General features: G+C 43.0%; 1 protein-coding gene across 2 annotated transcripts in view; it reads left to right on the forward strand.

Moving 5' to 3' along the window:
• The first annotated feature begins 236 nt into the window (after positions 1–236).
• The window catches only part of tmcc1b (transmembrane and coiled-coil domain family 1b), a 30238-nt gene continuing 8305 nt past the window's right edge, over positions 237–22169 (forward strand). The window contains exons 1-6 of one of the 2 annotated variants that reach the window (XM_045223054.1): positions 237–334; positions 3160–3334; positions 5800–5843; positions 7620–8411; positions 10687–11112; positions 12527–13008. In XM_045223054.1, coding sequence (XP_045078989.1) covers positions 7806–8411; positions 10687–11112; positions 12527–13008 — 1514 coding nt within the window. In that variant the 5' untranslated portion in view covers positions 237–334; positions 3160–3334; positions 5800–5843; positions 7620–7805. The remainder of the gene's footprint in view (positions 335–3159; positions 3335–5799; positions 5844–7619; positions 8412–10686; positions 11113–12526; positions 13009–22169) is intronic. The other variant, XM_045223055.1, reaches the window with a different exon arrangement.

Here is a 22169-nt window from a genome sequence, read left to right on the forward strand (position 1 = left end):
GGCATATTATTATTATTTTCTCAAGTGTTCTCTTTATTTTGGCAGCTACCTGTACATACATACAAATATAATAAAAAATAATGTGCTATATATATATATATATATATATATAGCTTTTAACCTTTTACATTAGAATATTGCAGTATCTTCTCAGGCGGTTTGTCTTCTCCTTATCAAAATAAAAGTAAGTGTCTGTCGCTGTCGCTGTCAGACGTTCTATGGTCAGACGAGTTGCCCCATCACGACCTACGTTGAAAAAACTATTTGACGTCATCGTGGGCGTGTTCCATCGGGAGAAATGAACGGTCATCAACACAATCCTCTCAGCGCCCATGTAAGTTGTAATCTGTAAATACACAATATAGTTTGATTGACTAACTATAATATCAATGTCGAGTGTAGATTTTCCAATTTTGTAGTTGTATATTCTCGAAAGAGGTGTATTGTTTATGAAGTTGTGTTCAACCTGGTGTTAGCTAAACTAGCTGTGTAATAGCTGGCTAGCTAACTAAAGTTAGCTGGCTACCGCTAAAACTAGCTAATTAGCTAGCCACCATTAGCTAACATTACTCTCAACCAACCTGTTCTATCTCGCTAGCATTAGTTAAGCTAGATAGCCGGTAACTAGCTAGTGTGGCTGTCTGGGTGCAAGCGATTTACTTTAATGTGTCGTTACTGTCCGGGCATGAGCTGACTAACGTTACGGTTTTTGTTGGGGTGTGTCAGCATTCAGATATGATCAACCATGCCCCTCCATTATCACACATTTCCAGTAAGCAGATTCGCCCTAGCTACATTGTCATTAAATTAAACTAGCTAACGTTTGCTATTAATCTTGGCTAAGTAAATAGGTACCTACAGTACCTAGCTAATTGTATAGCTAATTATTCAGTATGGTGTCAGGGAGGGAGTAACACGAACGCCATTCTCAGCCGGTGTAACGTCGGGATGTGCTGCGGTGTAAATCCATTGGCACAAACTTGCTAGCTAACGTTAGCTAGCTATGTCGTTACATCCTACAAACACCGGGTGGGTGGATATTTTCAGGCTGTCTGTGAGATCATTAGCCATACACAACACGCAACAACTAAAATGGTTTGCGTTCAGACACATTTTTCATGTTATCTGTCTGTTGCCGGTTTAGCATTTTAATTAGGTCTGTCCACAATAGTGGATTAAACATTAGCTAGTTAACTAGCTAGCTAGCCTCGATTCAAATCCACACCTATGCTAATAGCTAGCCATCCAGCTACATGGCTCATTCTCATATTGATAATGCTGGTGGTAGTGTTGTGTTTTGCCACTCACGGTGACAGTCGCGCGGCTGTTATTTTCAATTCTGAAATGGGATGGGATAATTGTTCTTCTCCACTTTATAATATCAGTAGTTAACATATGTAGTCAATTGCTTAGCAAGTAGCTTAACGTTAGATTGAAGTGTGATTGTAATTCGCTAGGTGTCTTATCGCTAGCTAATTACTCACTGGCCGGCTTTGGGCGTAAACACCTCCCGTAAACACCTCCACATTTCTTACAGCAAACACATTTATCAACGGCTATCTGTCTGATTACGTTTATCGGATTAATTGAGCTAACAGCTCTGTGTTTAGCTCGGCAGTCAACTAGCTAATGTCTCCTATTGTAAAAACAAACCCCACACAACGATTATTTCATTGATTGGAAAATCGATCTCAGTCACAGTTAGCTAAGAAATAGCAACCTCCCAGACATAGGCTACTCAGAGGAGGCAAAGTTCGCTATCTAGGTAGCCGACTGATTGTAGCAGTTGAACGAATCTCACACGATTTAGCAGGGATAATATTAGGCCCAGCTATTCTAGTGCTTTGTGTTGACAGGTAGGCCTATCACACCCCTTGAAAATGTTGGCATTGGTTTGCCTATCCCAGGCAAGTGTCTGTGCACCTGTTTTGTCTTAGTCTTCATGACAGCCCACTGGACTAGACAGAATTATATGCAGTGCAACAGCAAATTGAATCTGGAGAACGTACTTTATGACATTTGACCGAGTTTCTCATCTGCACTGTGAAAGTGAGTCCTTCAAGATGGACCTCATCTTGGATGTAAACATTCAAATCTGGTCCTCTGTAGCTCAATTGGTAGAGCATGGCGCTTGTAACGCCAGTGTAGTTGGTTCGATCCCCGGGACCACCCATACGTAAAAATGCATGCACACATGACTGTAAGACGCTTTGGATAAAAGCGGCTGCTAAATGGCATATTATTATTATTATTATTATTATTATTATTAAGTGTCTGATCAACCACACTTATGAGTGAGTCACAAATGTGTTTCTGAGTCGAGTCTGAAAGTACAGTATTGTACTGCAGCTAATTGAACTGCAGTGAGTTTCTCAAAAGCATTAAGATCATATTTAGCACTAAGATAATATATAAAGCCAATTTGTAGGCAATGGCTGAACCATGATCTCAACCCGATCAGTCCCGAGATCCCAGCAAAAATCGGCGTTTTCATATATCTGACTTTCATTTGTCTGCATGTTCAGCCCTTATATTAGCTTCACAATGAAGGTTTTTTAAAACTATTTTCTTTATAGGACAACCAGTGCTACAAGTAGAACTCAAAACAATTAGTCATAAACAGTTGCGTTCATGAGTTTTATTGACGAGGTCCGCCAAAGCAAAAACCTGATGAATGCTTTAAGTACAGAATTAGTTTGCTCACGGGGAAATGGATGTCCAACTAGTCATTGACAACTGTGTGGAGTTTGTGACAAACTGTGAGCTTATTACAGTATTATAGACACTATGTCCTGGGATTTCCAATGATTTTCTATGTAGAAGAACCCCTTACCTTCTAACGACGCTTGTGTCATAGAGCAAAACATGTTTAATAGTTTGTAGTGTAGCTCAAACTCTTTGGACTCTACAGAGGGATCTGCCCTTGTCTCACAAACACCACTCTAGCTCAGCCCCCGTTAAGCACACAGACTAATGGTTGGTATCTACGTATGCAGAAGAAATAGTCACACTCAATGGTACAACCCAGAAGCTCAACCAGAATGTTTAAAAGGGGTTAGAAGTCCAAAACGTGCTAGCGATACGGTGGGAGTCATTGGGTTAATGGTAAAGATGTTTGAAAACCTGCCCTGAAATATTTCTCCACTCTTTCCTTTTCAGCATGTGATATTCCTAAACATCAATGGAAACTGTTGACTGAAGAGAAAAGGATATCCCAGTTCTTTTACTTGGAAAGAGTGTTCAAAGGAAGTGGGTTTTGGAAATTTCCATGGAATACTTAGCCTTTTCCTATACAGAGAAATCCTAATAGGCCTGTTGATGACCGGCACTCAAGGTATGTTTCCTAGTAAAGCCAAACTAAAGTATCTAGCAAACTAAAGTGATCTTAGACTAATTGCCAATCGCACCTTTCCTAAAGCTATTTTTATAAGAAAGAAGGCTGCTCTTGAGCTTTAAAAATGGGGCCTGAAATATTTGTGGCATTAATGTTACAGCCATGTTGGGTTTCATCAGAATGAAGAATAGCTTTTGGTAGATGAACAGTGGTAAAAATAGATGAAAAGATGGATGATCAGCAGGCTGACACAGCACATTAAGACATTGTCATCTTACATTTACATTTAAGTCATTTAGCAGACGCTCTTATCCAGAGTGACTTACTTCCTGGACAAAGGGCCCTGCTGTAGATGCCATGTGAAAGTAGACTGTTATAGTGAATGGACAGATATGGTGATATGGTTGCCAATGTGGTATTTGCATGCAGCATCTTATCTATGTAGGCACAGGCAGTATAGACTGTAGTGAGAGACACACACAAACACACACGTTACACACATGCTGGTGTGACCTTGGAAGGCTGCATACTTGAGGCGGCCGAGGGAAAGAGAGGGAAGATCTCAATTGCATACTCCTCGCGTCCTCTCTCCTCATCTCGTCTCCTTCTCAAAACCCATTGGAGGAGAAGGTCAGAGGGAAGGGACCTCTGGCTTTCTCATCCAATGGGTTTTGAGAAGGAGACAAAGAGAGTGGATGCAAGGTGTATGCAATTGAGATCTTCCCAGTGATAGGTAAGTGTTGGCTGAGCCGCTTCAGACAGAGAAAATGTAGTGCCCTAAAGGAGGAAGAGAGGCTGGTTGTGTAATAGTGTCATGGTGTGTTTCACTGTGTGAATGTCTGTTAGTATGCTTGTCTATGTACTCATAATGTTTGAAACTGCAGCAGTGGATGTGCATTTTGGACTACATCTGTGGCAGTAGGTAGTCTGAAATTACAGCATTAGGTCTTGTGTTCCATACTTCCATTAGCCTATGGGCCTATCTGATTGTGGCAGGGGGTGTTTTATCCATAAGATGGTTTATAATAATAAATAATAATATGCCATTTAGCAGACGCTTTTATCCAAAGCGACTTACAGTCATTTGAGGTGCCTGCTTGTTTACAGTGACACACAATAGCTGTGCTGAGTCTTGGAGTCACTCCTCTGTTTGTCTGCTTAATAATGCATTCACAACACTATTAGACTCCCTTACCACTCTGTGGAACATGCATGTCACTGTGTGTGTGTAGCCTACCTGCTCACCTGTTAGCCACTGTGTCCCCTCAGTGATTTTGGGCCTGCAGATAGACCTATATATAGCAGGACCTTTCAGTCTGCCTTGCAATAAGTTAAACATGCGGTGAAATGAGGAGGGGAAAGGGTAAGCACATTAGGGGGTTTCCACTGATAGATGAGGAGTATGCAGACATGACTGTTGGTGATGCCTACTTTAGCCTATTTGGTGAGGTCAAGTGTTAGTTACACCGAGTGTGCAGCGCTTCTTGGCGAGATTAGCCATAGTGTTACCTCAGTGTTGGGTTAATGTTACAGGCTTAGTGTTATAGCTATGAGGAAGGGACTTACTCAAATGAAGCAATCTCTCAATCCTATCCATTTGGGATACTTTCACTCCATCATTAGTAGTGTTTTCTCTATGCTGTATTTGGGTGTTGCAGAATGCAGAGAGAAACTGCCTGCATAGCGAAATCTGCTAATGTGAGGGAAATTCTGGTGATGTATCATAATTTGCAAGTGGGTAGGGATTTGTGTGGGAGGCATCGTGTCCTGCTGGTGCCAGTAAACTGGTGGTGACTGAATTCTTTCCCTTTTCCTCTTCCTTAGTTGTGTGCTGATTGGGCAAATGCTGTGATTGGTGGGTTCCACTGACAGGCACTGACTCTGTCCCAAACGACACCCTGTCCCTTATCTGGTGCACTACTTTTGACGGGCTCTAGTCAGAAGTAGTGTACTATGTAGAGGATAGGGTTCCATTTGGGATGCAGGCATTGACTCAAAAGCAGGTTCTTTGCTCACTACATGAAAGGAGCTCCATTAGGTTATTGACAGCCTCTGCTAGTCAGTGTCTCTCAAGCTTTGTGTCCCTCATTACTTCCGTTATTTACTGTAACACTCATGATGTATCAGACATCTACTGCTCTGCTCTTAGCTCTCCTGAGTAATCTGGATGGAGTCATCACTGTGAGGTGTTCCACACACCTTCATGTCAGTCTCATATTTTGAGTGTACACTGGGCAGTGAAGATATTTGCTGTTAAGATGAGGATTTCCCATTAATACATTTTAGAAGTCACTGATGCCCCTCAAAGTGTGTGTGTGTACATGTCTCTTTGATTCTGTGCAGTTTGTACATGGCTGATTTGAGACGAGTCTGTGTGCCGCCATGCCAGCGTCATTTATTTGTATCTCGTCATTGGTTCCAATTTGATAGTGATTTTCCTCTTATGTTGACCTCTTCCTCCGCAGCCAACCCTGAGCTGTGAGTCCGAAGAGGAAAAGCCGGACAGATGGTAAGCTCTTTTTCTCTTCTCTTTCTTGCCACCTGTTTCTTCTTACTCTCTCCTTTTCCCTCGCGCTCTCTTCCTTCTAGATCTCTCCCCCCTTTCTCTCCCTCCCTCTTTCTATGCTGTTGATAAGTAAAATACAGTCTTTATATAAAGTGCTTTCCCGGAGCTCAGCTCTCAGATGTGGATTAGCTTTAGCCAGCTCCGCTCACAGCTCCATGTTTGATCCGGTCTCTGAGGTCAAAGCTCTCTACAGGGATATCATGGTGCAACTCTGGGTGCCTCAGGCAGATAAGACCCCACCAGAAAATGTGATTCTATTCATTTATATTTGAATGTTTCATTATTACTTATCATCCTTTTCATACTATTTACTATACTTTAAACTCATTCCAAATCCTCAAAGGATATATGGTTTCGCTCACCCATTTAGTAAATAAATAGTTTCTGAAATGCTGTGTATCTTATATTAGACTACAAACAACGACTTTTGAAGTAAATAACTCATTAAGGCAATGTTTGTTAACCTCAGCCTTACAAGGAAACCACAGCCAGATTATGCTAGTTAACCCAGGTCCTGTGACATGTGACACGCTTTCGTCCTCTAAAAGTGCATTTGCAATATGATACACTGAAGTGCCACAATATCTATGGAAACTGTACAATAAAGCCCCAGCATTTCAGAAATTATGTTTTTGGAAAGTATTTTGTTTAGCACGACACCGTCATTGTTGTAGAAGACTGCTTTCTTTAGAAGGCTAGTAGAGTTGTTTTGTAAGTGGGTTTGGACATCAGACGTTGTGGTTCATATGGATTTACTATACTGAACAAAAATATAAACGCAACAATTTCAAAGATTTTAGAGTTACAGTTCATATAAGGAATTCAGTCAATTTAAATAAATTCATTAGGCCCTAATCTATGGATTTCACATGACTGGGAATAAAGATGTGCATCTAATGGTCACCTTTAAAATAATGGCCCTGTGTCTTTGTGCATTCAAATTGCCATTGATAAAATGCAGATGTGTTCGTTGTCCATAGCTTATACCTGCCCATACCATAACCCCACCGCCACCATTGGGCAGTCTGTTCACAACGTTGACATCAGCAAACCGCTCGCCCACACGAGGCCGTACACATGGTCTGTGGTTGTGAGGCTGGTTGGACCTCCTGCCAAATTATAGTAGAGAAATTAACATTAAATTATCTGGCAACAGCTCTGCTGGACATTCCTGCAGTCAGCATGCCAATTGCATACTCCCTCAACTTGAGACATCTGTGGCATTGTGTTGTGACAAAACTGCAAATTGTAGTGGGCTTTTATTGTCCCCAGCACAAGGTGCACCTGTGTAATGATCATGCTGTTTAATCAGCTTCTTGATATGCCACACCAGTCAGGTGGATGGATTGTCTTGGCAAAGGAGAAATTCTCACTAACAGGGATGCAAACAAATTTGTGCACATAATTAGAGAGAAATAAGGTTTTTGTGCGTATGGAACATTTCTGGGCGCTTTTATTTCAGCTCATGAAACATGGGACCAACACTTTACATGTTGCATTTATATTTTTGTTCAGTGTAATATTCGAATAAAAAAATATAAAGAATATTTGAACATAAAAATTAAATAAATCGAGTCAACTAATAAATGTCTCAAAGCCGACACGAGTTCAACCTCTGACTGCCGCTTTTTGTAATCATTGTTTTAATTCTGGTGCTTTCTTTTGTCCCATCCACTCACTGCTGCATGTCATAATCCATTTTATTTTCCTTCTTGTTAGACGAGCATGACTTTGAGCCAATTCGCAGATGCATGCATGCGCACAGGGCCCAAGTGAGCGAGCGCCATACCCCCTGCTTCCCGACTTTGAAGCTGCCTCTCAAAGGGGGTGTGGTGTCGTGGCGTAGCTAGACCCCCGCACCCCCAGAGTTGACCCTGTGGCTGAGCGTCAGCCTGGCGCCCCCTGATGGATCAGGCTAGTAGTGAGCAGAATCCTGAGGAGCCGGATGCGGGAGGTCGGGTGGAGCAGGAGGTGGCCCGGAGGGCGTCGGAGTCCGAGCACGGCCTGTCCAAAATCACCCACAATGCACTGGAGAACATGGGCGCGCTTGGCCACGGCCTGAAGCAGCTCTTCCAGCCGCAACGCCGCCGCTCGTCCGTCTCCCCGCACGACGCCGCCGCCTCCTCCTCGGGTGGCCCCGCCCCTGAGCCCCCTGACGGTGGGGGGCCAGAGGTTGGGGACGCCCACTCGGTACCCGGTCCGGACTCTGACCCCCACACTACTTCCTCCGCTCCCCCTGCAGCTCTGAGCCGCGTTCTGCAGCAGATCCGTGGCGCGCCCCCCATAATGAAGCGAGGGACTAGTCTGCAGAGCCGCCGCAGCAAGGTGGGGGGGACCGGGGACCCCCCCCAGAAAGGCAGCCCCCAGATCCACCGGAGGAGTACCCAGGAAGTTATGCTGCTGCAGGCTGGCCGCCCGCGCTCCTCCTCCACCACGGACACGCCCACCAGCCCCGCCCTGGCCGACATGCTGCTTACCTCCGGGTACCACTCCACTGAGGAGCCTGATCGGGTGAGTTGAAACTAGGGCCCTACAGGGGTTGGTCCCCGGTAAAACCTACCCACTGGTGCAGACAGGCCACTGCAAGCTTTTCACCTATATTTAAAAACAAAACAAAAAAAAGCTACTACTAGAGAAACGCATATCTAAATGGAAGCACAGTATTTGAAGGTCAGAATTCATGATGATGTGATGTGAAATGAAATTGGTAATATTGGGCTAACTGGCTTGCCTTCCTCTGGATGTTCTTGGATGAAGGAGTGAAAGTAGCTGTCATTACTGGCAGGTCAGTGTGTGTGTTGGTCACTATGTGCTCTAAGCCTTTCTATATTTAGCTGTGGCTGTCTCCAAGTGTACTTCAGGTCAGCCAGCGAAGACTTGCAGGCCAAAACAAGCTGAAAAGTTTAAAGAACGGATTGTCCCCTGACATCTTTGACACTGTCCTCCAACATTTTAGATGTAGAATGGTCCTCACTGGAATTGCTCAAATCCATAGAAATCTGTAGTACACTGTATTGCAATATTTTGCAGGACAGTACATTTAGCAGGACAGTACATTTCAAAATCCTTTCAAAGCCTTTTACACTGTTAGGATTGAGTGTTGAACTCCTAGACAACTAGTACAGCTAGCAGCCCATTGTGTCTGAGGTATACCTGTCATGCCCAGTGCATATCCCTGGCAGTCACCTCACAATGCTTGATGACACAACTAAGGCTTTTGAGCAGTAATGGTATGAATCAGGCAGTAGGATGATGAGTCTAAGCCATCTGTTCCAACAGCAGACAGTGGACACCCTATTGTGTGAACTGTAATTAACTTGCATTATATGAGCAGCTATCGGGCTAGTGTCTAGCTAGCGTCTGGACAGGGCTGTGGTTGAGTGACTCAGTCTGTCTGTCATTCTTGGAGAAAGCAAAAGTCCTGTCCATCCCCCACTGGCTGTCTGTTACATAAGCTGTCTGAACTGACAGTGTTTGAAGGGGGATGGAAGTGCAACTCCACTGTAGTTAGTGGCCTACGTCTGTCCCAACTCCCCAGAACAGCCCAGAATGAATGATTATGTTCTGATCTCCAGCACCCCCATTCTAGAATGCCACCACATCTCTGTATAGCAAATTGATTTGAGAACATAACATTTCATTTTTCTGGTTGAGCCTCCCTCGTTAGCTTCTTCAGTTAAGCCACCTCCTAATTTACTGTGAATAGGGAAGGTGTACACACTGTATGGCATCCCTGTCTGATGGATTACTGCTCAGTATAAAGACATGGATTCCTCTGGAGATATTTATGGAAGGTACGACTCAGCTGTTTTTACAAATTATGATCATGCTCCTTTATGGTAAATCAGTCTGATAGGTAACATTATGTAGGGTGTCCAGCCACTGCCCAGAGTGGGTGAGAATGTCACTTTATGTTATAACAGGCAGAATCTACTGCAAACCCAAAGCTTCCTTATGCTATAAAATACATTTTACCAAGACAAATATGATTATTCATGTTCTGAATCGTTCAGTGGGGTCTTTCTCTAATGTATCATTAACATTATATCCAAAAAGTCTGATTTTGTAACTTAATATATCCGATAATAAGCACAGAGCTCTGACATAGCGCTGCAGGTTCCTCATAACTTTTATGATTTACAATTTTGTGGTTCTCGTCAAAGTTGTTTCTGCGGGTCGGAAAAAAAAAAAGCGTACATGTCATGTCTCAAAATCGATATCCATCTTACCTCTATTGTTTGATGTCCTGCGGATTTGAGAATGACGACAAGTTCAATGGGAAAGTGAGCTTGTCAGGTAGCCCATAGCCTTAATTTTTTCACAGAATCCAGCCTAGCTGACGCGATGCAATTTTCCTTATATATATATTTATTTATTTATTTATTTCTTGGTCATTGATTTAGTCACCCTAATTCTGGCCATCCTACAAGGGTAAAGACTCAAATAACTTTTGAAATGATTATGATAGAGACATGAGGTTTGGACCACTGGGTTTTCTTGGATGATTATCTACACAATTAACATTATTTTACACATTGGTCAAAATATGTGTTTTTGATTGGAGACCCTACATTATGATTATAAGATGTTGGTGTTGGCTGATTTTATAATGTTTGCCTTATAGTTTATAAAATGGCCCCTATTGATATAGGCCTCTTTCCACTCCATTTGGCTACTTTTAATGCACTTTCTCCATCTTACACGACAGTCTCTGATCTATCCTTTTCTCCTCCCCATCCTCCTATCTTCTCTTCCTCCTCATTACTCTCGGTCTTTCCTGGGTCAGCTGGATTGTCTGGATGGCTCCGGCCCGGCCGTATCGCCCAACGCCCTCTCCTACGGAGCCGACGGCTACGGGCTGGACTCGGTCGACAGCACCCCCGACCCCCAGCGCACAAAACAGGCCATCGCCCATCTGCAGCAGAAGATCCTCAAGCTCACCGAGCAGGTCAAGATTGAGCAGACGGCCAGAGACGACAATGTGGCCGAGTACCTGAAGTTGGCCAACAACGCGGACAAGCAGCAGAGTGCCCGCATCAAACAGGTGTTTGAGAAGAAGAACCAGAAGTCGGCCCAGACCATCCAGCAGCTGCAGAGGAAGCTGGAGCACTACCACCGCAAACTGAGAGAGGTGGAGCACAACGGGATCCCCCGCCAGCCCAAAGACGTGCTCCGGGACATGCACCAAGGCCTCAAGGGCGTGGGCGCTAAGGTTAGCGTTATGAACATTTTAATCATATATACTTTCCTGATGAGCTGTTTAGAGGTCATCCCGCTTATTTTTCACCAGTGTTATTTCTACCACTGTAGTGTGCCACTGCAACTGCTAATGTGAGTACTACCACCACCATCAAAATATAGTTTGTCTGGTTTTAGCCACCTGTCCTTTGCAGAGTAATTAGCAAAACAGTTTTGTAGAATATGTGTGTCTCAGACCTGGGTTCAAATACTATTCGAAATCATTTCAAATACTTTAGCTGGGCTTGACTGGTGCAATAACCTAGAGAATAGTCGCAAACCCCACCCATCTGCAACTCCAGGCAGACTAAAGCAAACGCTAAAAGTATTTGAAAGATTTCAAGTAGTATTTGAACTAGGGGTGTGAAACGTTAAAAAGTTTAAATGAAATTGGGATCCTTAACGTTTAGAAAAATCCCTAACAAAAAAAAAGAATCCCCACACAATATTAAAATGACAGTGCAGCTGGCTCGCCTGCTGTTTCTCTTTGCTAATATTGCGTGTGTGTGTGTTCAGTCTTCAGTCTGTTGCGTGTAGAATATACTACCTAGCCTGTTTATGGATAATAGGCCCTGGTTTATTGAAATTGCGAGACATTTCAAGCAAAGAAATTGCAAAATACATTGCGTGATACAGCTTCTGATTGCCGATATAGGCCTAGTGCACAGTTCTGACTGGCTGCCTGGTGGCCGACCTTCCTATACTCTGCCCCTCCCCACGCTAGCTCGCTAGGAAAGATGCAAGTGTTTGTGAAGTACAGCAACTAAACAGTCTCCTCCGTTTAAAAAATACTAAATCTTAGGAGTCGATTCCTATCGAATGATGTTTTCTTTCTACTAAATGTCTTGGTAAGTCATGGTATTTAACGAAATTTAGGCCTAAAGTACTTTTTTAGGAGACCGGTCTGTGTGCATGCAGGCAGTTCGATTATTTGATTGACAATTCTGGTTGCCTAGTGATGGACGTTAGTACCGCTTCAGTGGCATTCCTTTACAGACAAGTAAAATGCCTGTTCAGTGGCGCTTCAAAACTATCTCCAGAAAAAGTTTAGTGTCGACATTTTTAAAAAGCAGTAATGCACCCTTACAGACAAACAAACATGCCGTGACCGAGTCGCTTTCAAGGGTATATGACTGCAGTAGATATAACTTCATTGCCCGGCCCAGCAGTCATACATTAGGAAAATTATTCTGCATTGTGAATTGATGTGGAATTTTGAGATTTTTCTGATAAATTGTAAAAAGAAAATGGAAACGTTAAGCAAAATTCTCCATTTGTCACATCCCTAAGTTGAACCCAGGTCTGGTATCTCTATGTCCCTATCCATGAATCTGTTTTCACTACCCCCCCACCCCCCCAGTTAGTAACTGACCCATCTCCCCCAACAGGTGACCGGTGGCCTCTCCAGCTTCTCCCACGCCACTCACTCGGCGGCTGGGGCCGTGGTGTCCAAGCCTCGAGAGATCGCCTCCCTCATCCGCAACAAGTTTGGCAGCGCAGACAACATCTCTGCCCTGAAGGACTCCCTGGACGAGCCCCAGGATGATGGTCACGTTCTGGGGACGGGGGGGTCCAGGACACTGGGGGGGGCCTCTAGCCCCAAGTACGGCAGCGAGGACGACTGCTCCAGTGCCACCTCCGGCTCGGCCGGGGCCAACAGCATCACAGGGGCCCCCGGGGGCCCGCCCAGCTCTAAGGGCCTGAACACACTGGAGCACGGCCAGATCTTGGGCTTGGACACGCTGCTCCATGAGGTCCAGGAGCTCCGGAACAGCCAAGGTCGGCTGGATGAGTCGTTTGACAGCCTGAAAAGCCATTACCAGAGAGACTACACCATGATCATGCAGGCCCTGCAGGAGGAGAGATACAGGTAGCCACTGCATGCCACACACACCCTAGGACGCAACCGGTACTAAATAGACTAGACCAGTTGTTGTCGTGGAAAATTATCACTATACTTATTAAAAATCAAAGTTCTTCCAGACACTCGGCCCTCAGTTTATATACAATTTCCATTCCTGCTCGTTTTACATACTTTTTGGCTTAAACCCTCCCAGTTCAGTTTCTCCACTATTGTAAAAAATAACAGAGCCATCTCCTGGATCTGCTCTGTTTATTCCAAAACCTATCAATCGATACTTAAATATGGTTTAAACATGGCAGGTCCATAACCCATTCTCAACCATATACATTTAAGACATTCCTAATGCATTGCCTCATACATAACAGTATAATCAATCCAGAGCCATGTCCTGACTCTGGCTCAACCATAATATCTATTTAAGGCAGTTATCTTGCGGTTTGTATAAGCAATACATGAAATACTAAATCCTTTATAATATTATTCTTCATAATATCATCCCTTATGTTTTACAAGGCCTAGTAATGCTTGCTCCCTTTCGGACACCTCCCTAACAACCATTTTCTGAATCTAAGCTGAACCTGTTTAGGGGATTAAGATACATTGAAACCCTATGTTACATGCATATACTACATAGAGAAAACATGAGAGAGGCCTATTCTATATTTTTAGGATTCCAGGTTTTCCCCAGACGTCCTATATGGGACCCCTAGTTCCAACACCAAAATCAATTTAAATGTTACTCACCTTCTTTAATTAATGCTTAGACTCTTTATCATCACTAAAGCAATATGGAACAGGATTAATATCTCCATGTCCAGTGTGCTTCAGCTGTTGCTTGTCCTTGTGGTCATGACAAGCCCATCCTCCTCCTGCAACGACCCCATACAGACATTCTAGGTTGCCATAAGGGCAGTCAAGTTGTCCTCATTGTTGTGAGGGCCAAGCAGGGCTCTCTTCCGATAATGACTATCTGCTTCTGGGCCTCTACTCCGGGCCGGCGTTGGGTCCCTTTGGCTCGGGACCTTCTCTGTCACTAGGGTCTCGGCAGCCTCAGCTTTCTCATCTCTCGGTCGTCGGTTTCCATGCAGTACTCTGGTGCAGTGGTTTAGATGATACCAGGTCGAGCTCCCCTCAACCCTTATGGCAGTTGGTGTAGCCTGGATGAAGGTGTAGGGTCCCTCACGTCTCTGTTCGTTCCACTTCCTTCTGAAGACCCTGACGTAGACCTTCTCCCCCGGGACCACTGGTCGTGGTGGATTCGCCTCTGGTTCTGGAACTCTGCTTCTCTCCTGTTGGTATATAACTTCATGTATGATAGTTAGTTGCCTGATATACTCTTCTAATTCCCTTTCCATTTGCTCTAGAGGCAGACCCTCATATGGTCCCATAAGCACCGGCACTGGCATGTGTCGACCCGTAAGCATTTCATGCGGTGTTAGATGCGTTATTCTGTTAGCTTGCATACGATAGCTCATTAATGCCAGAGTTGAGGCCCCCCCCAAAAAACGACAACACTGTCTGTTAAATCAAAATAACAAATCAAACTAGAATGATAACCCTTGATAACACCTTAACTTAATTGTGTCCCTCATTCAGGGCTAGTTCTCTCGCTCTGTCCTTGTCATGGTATGAATCATTACATACTACATATACAGTGGGGGAAAAAAGTATTTAGTCAGCCACCAATTGTGCAAGTTCTCCCACTTAAAAAGATGAGAGAGGCCTGTAATTTTCATCATAGGTACACGTCAACTATGACAGACAAATTGAGAGAAAAAAAATCCAGAAAATCACATTGTAGGACTTTTAATGAATTTATTTGCAAATTATGGTGGAAAATAAGTATTTGGTCACCTACAAACAAGCAAGATTTCTGGCTCTCACAGACCTGTAACTTCTTATTTAAGAGGCTCCTCTGTCCTCCACTCATTACCTGTATTAATGGCACCTGTTTGAACTTGTTATCAGTATAAAAGACACCTGTCCACAACCTCAAACAGTCACACTCCAAACTCCACTATGGCCAAGACCAAAGAGCTGTCAAAGGACACCAGAAACAAAATTGTAGACCTGCACCAGGCTGGGAAGACTGAATCTGCAATAGGTAAGCAGCTTGGTTTGAAGAAATCAACTGTGGGAGCAATAATTAGGAAATGGAAGACATACAAGACCACTGATAATCTCCCTCGATCTGGGGCTCCACGCAAGATCTCACCCCGTGGGGTCAAAATGATCACAAGAACGGTGAGCAAAAATCCCAGAACCACACGGGGGGACCTAGTGAATGACCTGCAGAGAGCTGGGACCAAAGTAACAAAGCCTACCATCAGTAACACACTACGCCGCCAGGGACTCAAATCCTGCATTGCCAGATGTGTCCCCCTGCTTAAGCCAGTACATGTCCAGGCCCGTCTGAAGTTTGCTAGAGTGCATTTGGATGATCCAGAAGAGGATTGGGAGAATGTCATATGGTCAAAATATAACTTTTTGGTAAAAACTCAACTCGTCTTGTTTGGAGGACAAAGAATGCTGAGTTGCATCCAAAGAACATCATACCTACTGTGAAGCATGGGGGTGGAAACAACATGCTTTGGGGCTGTTTTTCTGCAAAGGGACCAGGACGACTGATCCGTGTAAAGGAAAGAATGAATGGGGCCATGTATCGTGAGATTTTGAGTGAAAACCTCCTTCCATCAGCAAGGGCATTGAAGATTAAATGTGGCTGGGTCTTTCAGCATGACAATGATCCCAAACACACCGCCCGGGCAACGAAGGAGTGGCTTCGTAAGAAGCATTTCAAGGTCCTGGAGTGGCTTAGCCAGTCTCCAGATCTCAACCCCATAGAAAATCTTTGGAGGGAGTTGAAAGTCCGTGTTGCCCAGCGACAGCCCCAAAACATCATTGCTCTAGAGGAGATCTGCATGGAGGAATGGGCCAAAATACCAGCATCAGTGTGTGAAAACCTTGTGAAGACTTACAGAAAACGTTTGACCTGTGTCATTGCCAACAAAGGGTATATAACAAAGTATTGAGAAACTTTTGTTATTGACCAAATACTTATTTTCCACCATGATTTGCAAATAAATTCATAAAAAATCCTACAATGTGATTTTCTGGATTTTTTTTCCTCATTTTGTCTGTCATAGTTGACGTGTACCTATGATGAAAATTACAGGCCTCTCTCATCTTTTTAAGTGGGAGAACTTGCACAATTGGTGGCTGACTAAATACTTTTTTTCCCCACTGTAGGTGGGTTGTGTGTGTGGTGAAACGTAGGGCAAAAACAAACAAATGGCTAGGCCTTATTTAATTTGGTAGCTCCCTTTTATGGCCTAATTATAAGATTGCTGAGTTTTACTAACTGCTCTCCTCAGATCACAGACCCGGGAAACATTCCAAAGAGATAATGAAACTCCCATTCTCCTGGAAAAGAAAGTGTACATTTCGTTAACATTCACTATAGTACATCTTAATCAGCCCCCCAAATGTTTTAATACAATCAAAACATGAAGATAATTCCACTGTACTCCATCAAATGAGTAATCGTTTGTTTCAATCTAATTCCTTGTTTATATAAATTGCTGTCCTTTGTAAATAAATGCAAACAAGTGTCTACTTTCTTATGCTAAAGGTACACTAAAAAATGCTCCACATAAGTCTATTACTGAGAAGCATTTTGCATCTGGTGGAATGTTTGTTAAGTGTGTGTGGATTGGACACCTGTGCTTGGTGGTCTTAAACTACTTCATTCACTGCTGTTTGTTTGTTTTTAGTACTGGTTCCAGTCACTCTGGGTTTTAACCAGTACTCCTGCTTTTATCAGTCCCTCTATTGTAGCTTGAATTCCTGCCTCTGCTTCCGGTGTCATTGGGTATTGCTGTTTCCATGGGGTCTTGTGTCTGCCTTTACTTTAATGCAAATTGGATTAGCTGATTTTACCCAACCCACATCTGTATCAAGTCTTCTGTAATCACACTTTTCATTTGTTTCCTTAGCTTTTCTTTTTTTTTCTTTTTTAACAACTGGTTCAAAACTGGCCTTTCCTCAGTTATTTCCACTTCCTGTTGTTCCCCCATCAGTTCTGCAAAGCATAGGACTTTAATGAGGTTTTTGTCAACAGACTGGAAAATGAATGAATTCTCTGTTTTCTGTGTATATAATTAGCCCATGCCTTCCTTAACCATAGTTGTTCTAGCAAATGATTTTGAAATGGATCATATTGCAGTGTATAATGATAGCCTAATTTTGGTACTCTCATTTCTGTAATTTGAGCCCTGATACATTTCCCCCACTTCTTTAATAACTCTTATATTGGTGATTCTATGTTCCCTATCCAGTAAACATTTGTTGTTTTTGTCTGTAGCCATCATCTGTGGGTGTACACCTTCCTATTATTAGTCCCTCTGATGTGCATTTAATTTGGATGCCCATTCGACACAGTGAATCTCTCCCTAATAGATTAACTGGAGTTTGTTCTGATACTAATATAGGTATGATGCAGGTAGCTTTTTCTCCTGCTTCTATTTTTACTGGAACTGTCATAGGCATTAGCTGCGTTTGTCCCGTACATCCTACTGTCTTTACATATTTGCCTGACATGGGGAGGTGAGAGGCATAATTTGGACTTACACATGAGTAAGTTGCTCCAGTATCTATCATCATGGGTGTGCCTCTATTCTTCACCTGAACCTGCAGCATAGGTTCTTCATCAGCCTGCATAGTTACTGCCACTAGCAGACCCTCCCCTCTAGGATTCTCTGGGCATCCCTAGTATCCCTGATTTGGTCCTCCCCACGGGTTCACTGGGCCCTGTGGAGCCTGTGTCTGAACTGCCGCCATGCATCTGAGCTGGTGTTATTTATTTGCCAATTACCCTGCTGTGGTTGCTTAGGCAGCAATGGGTTGGTAGGACAATTCCTTCTTAGATGTCCTGATTGATGACACCCCCAGCAGACACCTAGCGGTCCTCCTGGTCCACCATTTTGGTATGTCTGCTGTTGTGATCGGTGCCCTTGATTCTGGGGTCTGTTTCTATTTCCTTTGTTTTGCCACTGTCCAGGGGATTATTGTGTGTGTACACATTCACTATTGGTAAGGCAGGAGCTATTTGGCCTTGTGGTTGAGGCTGTAGTTGTGGACCTCCTTGGAGAACAGGTGCCATGGCGCCCTCTTCTGGCAGTGCTGGAGTAATCACTGGGGTCATCCCTCCTGTATTTCTCCATTGCGTGGATAATATGGTCGCAGAATTCCTTGTGTGATTTTGACGTTAGTCCCACCACATCTTCCAGTCTGCTTCTGACAGGCGTTGGCATTGCCTCCATCAGTGATGTCCTGAATAGTGTTGTCATCAGTGGATCCCCCTCTGGGTCTTTTTCTGTTTCTTGTCGCCACCTCTTGAGCTGATCCTCTAGGTAGCGTGCAGGGCTTTCTTTATCCCCCAATGGTTCCCCTCTCAGTGCTTTAGGGTGTATTTTTCTTGATACTCCATTCTCAGTGTGCCATAGTCCTATAATTGTCAAAGGCCACTCCATCCAGTAACGTCCTGTATGAGGCCACCAGCCTACAGGTCCTCCATTTTGGCCACTCCCACCACCCTAGCCAGCAATGCCTTCAAATCTCCCACTGCCAGTAGCTTCCCCATTGTTTGTTCTTCAAATGTTCTAATCCAGTTTCCTGCTCCTTCATGCATGTTTGGCAGTCTAGTCACCAGGCCTTCCAGGTCCCGTGATCCCCAAGGCACATAGTGAACCTTTGTCCCCTTTACCAAAATGGGATACTGGGCTCCATACTTGTCTGGCTTTTTTTATGTTCTTCTGTTTCTTAATTCTCTCTTAGATTTTTCCAGGTGGGCTTGCAGTGCTTCACCTAGTTCTGTTACTATAGATTTGCCTCCTGTGACTCCTTGCTGTGATAATTGTCTTTCTGTCTCACTCTGTTCTTGCTCAGTCAGCACACTGTTTTAGTTCCTCATCTTCCTCATTACTTGCATCATCCCACTCGCTCTGTCCATCACCATCTTGTTCATCTATCCCATAATTTTCCAGTTTGCTTAACATACCCCTCAGTCCCTCATAACAGTCTGTCTAAATGTGATCCTCTTTCTCCTGTTTTATAGTTCTTTATTAGGGTATCCATGTCCTCACACACTGTCACATCAAACATCCCTAAGGCCATTTTGTTGCTAGTTTTCTAGTTCTTATTTATCAGAGATTTTTCCAATCTCTTCTTTATTTTCTGGGAACCTTCTTTTCATGATTTCTACTGTCTCTATTCCCTGTATTCTTGGTCTCCCTGACGCTAGCCTTAGGTTTGGTTCAGTGTCTCTATTAGGGTGTAGAGTCAGCAATATCTTCCTTACTGTTTTTCTCGTTTACTTGTTTATATCTGGACAGCTAATCCCTATCCTGAATTCTCCTACCCAGATTTATTTTATTACTATTTCCTGTATCCTTACTGGATCAATGACATAAGTAATAGCTGTTTCACATTAGATTTAGCCTCTTTCTGATAATGTTATCATTGTAGCCTATTGCATTAATTTAGTCAAATATAAATGTGTTGTTTAATAAATCTAGAACCTACAACAAGTTGGTGCTATCCCATTAGTGTAATAGTCAAAACTACCTGCAATCCACTGTTCCATGTAATGGAAACAGATTATCGTTTTAGAATTCATTAACTATTTGCATACGTCACTGGTGTTACGCAAACTATAGAATTGAGTAATAACAATTTGTCAAAGAATGTTTCCCGATTCAACTATTATGACCTCTGCTTCAAATGTCCCTTACAGCCCGATACAGTCCAGCGAGTACGACTCTCTTTCACCCGCGAGCTAAAACATGGCATTTGTAAAGTCTATTCACAAACCACCAATAACTATTTGTATAACCTACAGGAATATTTTATTCTATAAAAGGGCCCAAATTTGGAATGTTAACCCTATCACATTTTATCATTTTACTGTGTTCAATTTTACCATAATCCTACATCACCTCTAAATTTCCAAATATAATGTCCGAAACACATCCTACAAGATTGGCCGAAATACAATGTGTAGACGTTATACAACCACACATGACCTGTTCCTCCAACAGGATTTATTCTACCCCTCCTGGTAACGTGAATTTTCCACACTCAGTTGGTCAATGAATATCCACATACCATTTATTATTCTCTTCCTAATGCAAGATTGGGCACGCCCTTTCTCCACCAGACATAGAAGCTTCAAGCGACCTTTAAATATAGTCCCTTTCCTGACACTTCCTCAACACAGAAAAGGCTATTATTTGCAGGGTTTCTTGTTATTTTCTGATCACCCGCACAGATGAGCAGCCACTCGTGCTTAACTGAATCAGACAGAATGACCAGCAGGACGAACGAATGAATCAGACGAATTGAACAAATACATCAGATGAACAATCGAGTGAATTTGACAGATTGAATGCACGAACCTAGTCAGACCAGTGGACCAAGATGAAAGAGCTACTTTCGCAATCCCAAGCAAGTCCAACAAGCCAGTCTTGTACAAAATGAGTCAGACAAAACAATCGAATCAAACAAACTGATCAAGCTGACCAAATGAGCAACCTAAATGAGATGGATAAAACATACAATTGAATGAATCACAGCCGCTCAAGCAAACCATTCACCCGCACGAGGTGAGCAGACCTACTCTATTTAACACTTTATTTATATTTTGAAGCCCTAGTGGCTATTTCACAACCATTCACCTACTCTGGATGACCGGCGCTACTTCCAATTTATGGTGTCACCTACTCAGGATGACCTACTTCTTTACCTGATTGGCCCTGTCTAATTATTGCATCACCACCACAGGATGATGCAACACCTACTCGAGCAGCCTCTAACAATGAACTCCACGTTAGAGCGGTAACCGTAGGCACCTATTCATGTACTGGCTAGCCACTGGCCCATTCAGCCCTCTGGAGTGCTAACCTTAGCTCTCCAAAGCGGTATCCACAGGATTTAACTTATTTGTAATTACCAACAATATTCAACAATCCATAACATTGCATGCATGCTTATTTCTCATGCCAACAAAAACTCTGTACTTTTCCTAAATTTAGTCCTTAATACTGGAGAGACCCCACGGTACCTGACCTTCAGAATCAGCTTGAACGAATCACACACTTTCAATGTTAAAAGTAGGAACGTTGCTTACCTCTTAACAGTGGCCACTGTATTTTTGTGTGTGATTCGTCCAACCTCCTCCAGATGGTGCAGCACCCCTGTGGTCTCTTTTCCCAGGCCCATCTGGGGTGCCAATTATGTTATGGAAAATTATCAATATACTTATTAAAAATCAAAGTTCTTCCAGAGTTTTTGTAGAATTAAGATAGACTTTATTACATACGCAATAGAGCCGAGGTGGTTTGCAAAACATCTGAACTCCCAACACTCGGCCCTCAGTTTATATACAATTTCCATTCCTGCTCGTTTTACATACTTTTTAGCTTAAACCCTCCCAGTTCAGTTTCTCCACTATTGTTTCCAGGCCATCTTTTGACCGCTCCGCCCACTCTCTTAATTTTTGATAGTGGTGAAATCTGACCCTATTCAGTCTCCTCCTTCTATTTATCTAGTTTGGAAACAATAGTGGTAGAACCAGGCTTTCTCATGTAAAAAATAACAGAGCCATCTCCTGACTCTGCTCTGTTTATTCCAAAACCTATCAATCGATACTTAAATATGGTTTAAACATGGCAGGTCCATAACCTATTCTCAACCATATACATTTAAGACATTCCTAATGCATTGCCTCATACAGTGGGGAAAAAAAGTATTTAGTCAGCCACCAATTGTGCAAGTTCTCCCACGTAAAAAGATGAGAGAGGCCTGTAATTTTCATCATAGGTACACGTCAACTATGACAGACAAATTGAGATTTTTTTTCTCCAGAAAATCACATTGTAGGATTTTTTATGAATTTATTTGCAAGTTATGGTGGAAAATAAGTACAGTGGGGAAAAAAAATATTTAGTCAGCCACCAATTGTGCAAGTTCTCCCAATTAAAAAGATGAGAGGCCTGTAATTTTCATCATAGGTACACGTCAACTATCACAGACAAATTGAGGAGAAAAAAAATCCAGAAAATCACATTGTAGGATTTTTAATGAATTTATTTGAAAATTATGGTGGAAAA

Source organism: Coregonus clupeaformis, chromosome 10 (assembly GCF_020615455.1).
Source record: "Coregonus clupeaformis isolate EN_2021a chromosome 10, ASM2061545v1, whole genome shotgun sequence".
Taxonomy (NCBI): domain Eukaryota; kingdom Metazoa; phylum Chordata; class Actinopteri; order Salmoniformes; family Salmonidae; genus Coregonus; species Coregonus clupeaformis.